Source organism: Oncorhynchus clarkii, chromosome 7 (genome assembly GCF_045791955.1).
Source record: "Oncorhynchus clarkii lewisi isolate Uvic-CL-2024 chromosome 7, UVic_Ocla_1.0, whole genome shotgun sequence".
Taxonomy (NCBI): domain Eukaryota; kingdom Metazoa; phylum Chordata; class Actinopteri; order Salmoniformes; family Salmonidae; genus Oncorhynchus; species Oncorhynchus clarkii.
The window spans coordinates 75821840-75826011 of NC_092153.1; the positions used below are offsets into that span (position 1 = coordinate 75821840).

At 40.9% G+C, this 4172-nt stretch overlaps 1 protein-coding gene across 1 annotated transcript; it reads right to left on the reverse strand.

Moving 5' to 3' along the window:
- Positions 1-714: 714 nt before the first annotated feature.
- Positions 715-3753, reverse strand: LOC139412682 (ladderlectin-like). The gene is made up of 5 exons (XM_071159342.1): positions 3696-3753; positions 2921-3198; positions 2644-2778; positions 1219-1327; positions 715-881 (listed from the first exon to the last, which is right to left on the reverse strand). Exons 1-5 carry the CDS (start codon positions 3751-3753, stop codon positions 811-813), a joined length of 651 nt encoding a protein of 216 aa, XP_071015443.1. The 3' UTR covers positions 715-810.
- Between the last annotated feature and the right edge of the window lie 419 nt (positions 3754-4172).

Sequence of the window (4172 nt, forward strand, 5' to 3'; positions counted from 1 at the left end):
CTCGTCCCTCAACCGATCTGTCTTATTTTTTATTTTTTTTAATAAAAAAATTATTATTATTTCACCTTTATTTAACCAGGTAGGCTAGTTGAGAACAAGTTCTCATTTGCAACTGTGACCTGGCCAAGATAAAGCATGCAGTTTGACACATACAACAACTCAGATTCACATGGAATAAACAAAGCATACAGTCAATAATACAGTAGAAAAAAATAAAACAAAAAAGTCTATATACAGTGAGTGCAAATTAGGTAAGATAGGGGAGTTAAGGCAATAAATAGGCCATGGTGGCGAAGTAATTACAATATAGCAATTAAACACTGGAACGGTAGATGTGCAGAAGATGAATGTGCAAGTAGAGATACTGGGGTGCAAAGGAGCAAGATAAATAAATAAATAAATACAGTATGGGGATGAGGTAGATAGATGGGCTGTTTACAGATGTGCTATATACAGGTGCAGTAGGTGCTCTTGTAGGAAGTGGAACTCGTTTAAAAAAAAACAAATTCTCTGCACCAGACAGAACTCTTTCGGTTTCGTTCCTTCTCTTTGTTATTTTTGTTATTTCAGTGTTCAGTTTAATAAAAATCATGAAAACGTATCACGCTGCATCTTGGTCCTCTCCTTCCAACAGCCGTTACATCAGTGCAGATGGCTGTCATGTGAGACAGCTTTTATGCAGACATACAGAAGTCAAATATCCAGACAAAAGTCAAATGAAATCAAACTTTATTTATATACCACAAGTATACAACAAGTATATTAATTAAAAACTGATTAAAGTAATCTATGCAGTAATATATGGTTCATCTAGCATAGTCTTTTAGAGCAGATGGAGGGTAGTGTGTAGTGACAGGGTTTGTTGTTCCAGCGCTTATGTACTGTAGAGAGAAAATACACAAGTCAATATATGCACTGTATATCCTAGAATATCTTTATACTATTTTTATTTGCCAAAATAGGTGTTTGTTGTGTATGTTAAATATGTGTGCGCCATTTTAAGAGTACACAGAAGTTATGGGTTTAGGGAGAGAAAAACAGATACAGAAAGCATTGTATGCATTGTAAGACTACGAGACAAAATATGAATAAACAAGCCCAGGTTTCACATATTTCTCACACTGTATTACACTCTTTTTTACTAAGGACAACTACACAACAAGGTGGTACTCTGCTATACAATGGTTGATATACTGTATATATAGCTATATCCTTTACCGCCAAAGTTCATCTCTAGGCATCTCTCTCTGTTGTTGTTGCTAGGCTCTCCTGGGTTCCAGCCATGGTAATCAAACCTGGACCCGTCGCTCCAAAGCCATATCGTGTTCTGTTCACAAACCCCACCCGCACACAGACAGTCAGTCACTGTAGGCCTAGTGTAGTCTCAAATTGTTAGAGGGTTGAGTTCCTAACATTGACTGAACCAAAAAGAGGCATATTATAGAGGCATATCAAAATGTAAGAAAAAATAAATAGAAACAGTTAACGTTGTTGTTTTGGTTTTGTTCTCTCTGTAATTTAAATGAGAAAAGTAAGGTCAATTACGCTGAGCAAAAATAGAAACGCAACATGTAAAGTTTTAGTCCTGTTTCATGAACTGAACTAAATGATCCCAGAAATGTTACATATACACAAAAAGCTTATTTCTCCCAAATGTTGACAAATTTGTTGACATTCCTGTTAGTGAGCATTTCTCCTTTACTAAGATAATCTATCCACCTGACAGGTGTGGTATATCAAGAAGCTGGTTAAACAGCATGATCATTACACAGTTGCATCTTGTGCTGGGGACAATAAAAGGCCACTCTAAAATGTGCAGCTCTGTCATAGAACACAATGCCACAGATGTCTCAAGTTTTGAAGGGAGCGTGCAATTGGCATGCTGACGGCAAGAATGTCCTCCAAAGCTGTTACCAGAGAATTTAGTGTTCATTACTCTACCATAAGCCACCTCCAATGTAGTTTTTGAGATTTTTACAGTACTGTTCATCGAACCAGCCTCACAACCGCAGACCACGTGTATGGCGTCGTGTGGATGAGCGGTTTGCTGATGTCAACATTGTGAACAGAGTGCCCCATGGTGGCGGTGTGATTATTGTGTGGGCAGGCAATAAACTACGGACAACAAACAGAATTGCATTTTTACCAATGATGAGATCCTGAGGCCCATTGTAGTGGCATTCTTCTGTCGCCATCACCTTTTGTTTCAGCATGATAATGCACAGCCCTATGTCGCAAGGATCTGTTCACAAATCCTGGAAGGCTGAAAATGGCCTGCATACCATTGAGCATGTTTGGCATGTACTGGATCGACGCGTACGCACAGCCATTGAAGAAGAGTGGGACAACATTCCACAGGCCACAATCAACAGCCTGGTCAACTCCATGTGAAGGAGATGTGTCGCGCTGCAGGATGCAAATGGTGGTCACACCAGATACTGGCTGGTTTTCTGATCCACGTCCCATGGACCCTTTTTTAAAGTATCTGTGACCAACAGATTAGGGCCTAAATAATTTATTTCAATTGACTGATTTCATTATATGAACTGTAACAGTAAAATCTTGGAAATTGTTGCATTTATATTTTTGTTCAGCATAAATAAAACATTTAGCAAAATGTAAAGATATTAAAGAAGAGTTTACATAGACGGCATCAGAGCCTCCGATCCAGGTGCCTGGGAACCCATTGGTATGGCTCCTAACCAGCTCCTGCAGAAAATGATACTCCTGGGAGTTGTGAACTGACGCCAGGTTCGCTCCGAAGTGCACACAGTACCGCTAGAGGGGCAGAGACATTTTCAGACAGAGAATAGAATACAGAGTAATTGTGCTTGTATTGTATTCTACTTACAAGTTGTAATTGTTATAAAAAAAACAATGCGGTCTAACATTTGCTGATACAGATATGTGTTCACTGTACCTCTGCCTCAATCCATGTGCTGGGGCCACGAACAAACATCAAACAGCGGGATCCGTATTTGGTCCAGCCTGAGGGACACAAGCTCCTGCTCTCTACCCCCACCTCCTCTTGCACCTCCTGCTCCTCTTCCTGCACCTCCTGCTCCTCCTCCTGCACCTCCTGCTCCTCCTCCTGCACCTGCTGCTCCTCCTCCTGCACCTCCTGCTCCTCCTCCTGCACCTGCTGCTCCTCCTTCTGCACCTGCTGCAACTCATGCAGCTCCGCCACCCCATTAGCCTCTGTAAGTCAAAGTGATACACACCCCATATTATGTTGCATCTGTTACCACCAGGGGTTTAAAATGTCAGACGGTTTTTGTTCAACACAGTTTGCCTCCTCTCCTTTGTCCTCTACAAAAACATAGACAACAGAGACAAGTCAATGATGATGGTGGAATATTAGCTATTTGAGTGGAGACATAAATGCTGACGTTTTACTGCAGAGGGCTGTATAAAACCTACCAAAAGCAAGGAGTTGATCCACATCATTGGCCTCCTGTAAGGGCTCTGAAACATCAACAGTGATGTTATTTTAAATACAACACACACACGTACACATACACATACACACACACACACACACACACCACAGGAGGTTGGTGGCACCTTAATTGGGGTAATGACTGGAGTGGAATCAGTGGAACGGTGTCAAATATACACACACAATTTTGCTACAACATAAAAAATACAGAATGAATAATGTAAAGTGTGTGTGTGTGTGTGTGTGTGTCTCTTACTTGCATTGCCCAAAGCCAAGGCAGCGCTGAGAAGCAGAAGAATGGTCATCATCGCCATGGTGATAGTCTCCTCGGAGAGAGAGAGAGAGAGAGAGAAAGAGAGAGAGGGAAACAGGGAGAAGAGGTCAAAACAAATTCAGCAACAGAGAATACTTCAGAGTGCGTAGAAAACATACTTGTTGTAGAGTGAATCACAGGTAGATACCGTAGGTTCTGTTCAGATGAAGAGAGAGGAGCGCCTTTATACACCTGGCCACAAGGAAGCAACTATTATTTTCGAACAATAGTTAACTAATATATCGACTTGTTTATGGGGCATTCCGTAGAAATGGATCAAAGTGCAAAAAAACAGGATCATATGTGCTTATGGCTCGGTTCTTATTCTCCTAAATAAGTGAAGAGTTTCGTTCCAAAACGCTATATCCACCCGTTTTTCTAAACTGTGTTTTTTCATAGGAATTTATGCTCAGGCTCCTT

What these genes read in the sequence shown, in the direction of transcription:
- LOC139412682 (XM_071159342.1), bottom strand. Translation starts at nt 3,753, where the DNA reads ATGGCGATGATGACCATTCTTCTGCTTCTCAGCGCTGCCTTGGCTTTG. An exon ending in CTTGGCTTTGGGCAATGCAA is followed by an intron (nt 3,199 to 3,695) that starts GTAAGAGACACA and finishes TTTGACTTACAG; the next exon opens with AGGCTAATGGGGTGGCGGAG. An exon ending in GCACATGGATTGAGGCAGAG is followed by an intron (nt 2,779 to 2,920) that starts GTACAGTGAACA and finishes CTGCCCCTCTAG; the next exon opens with CGGTACTGTGTGCACTTCGG.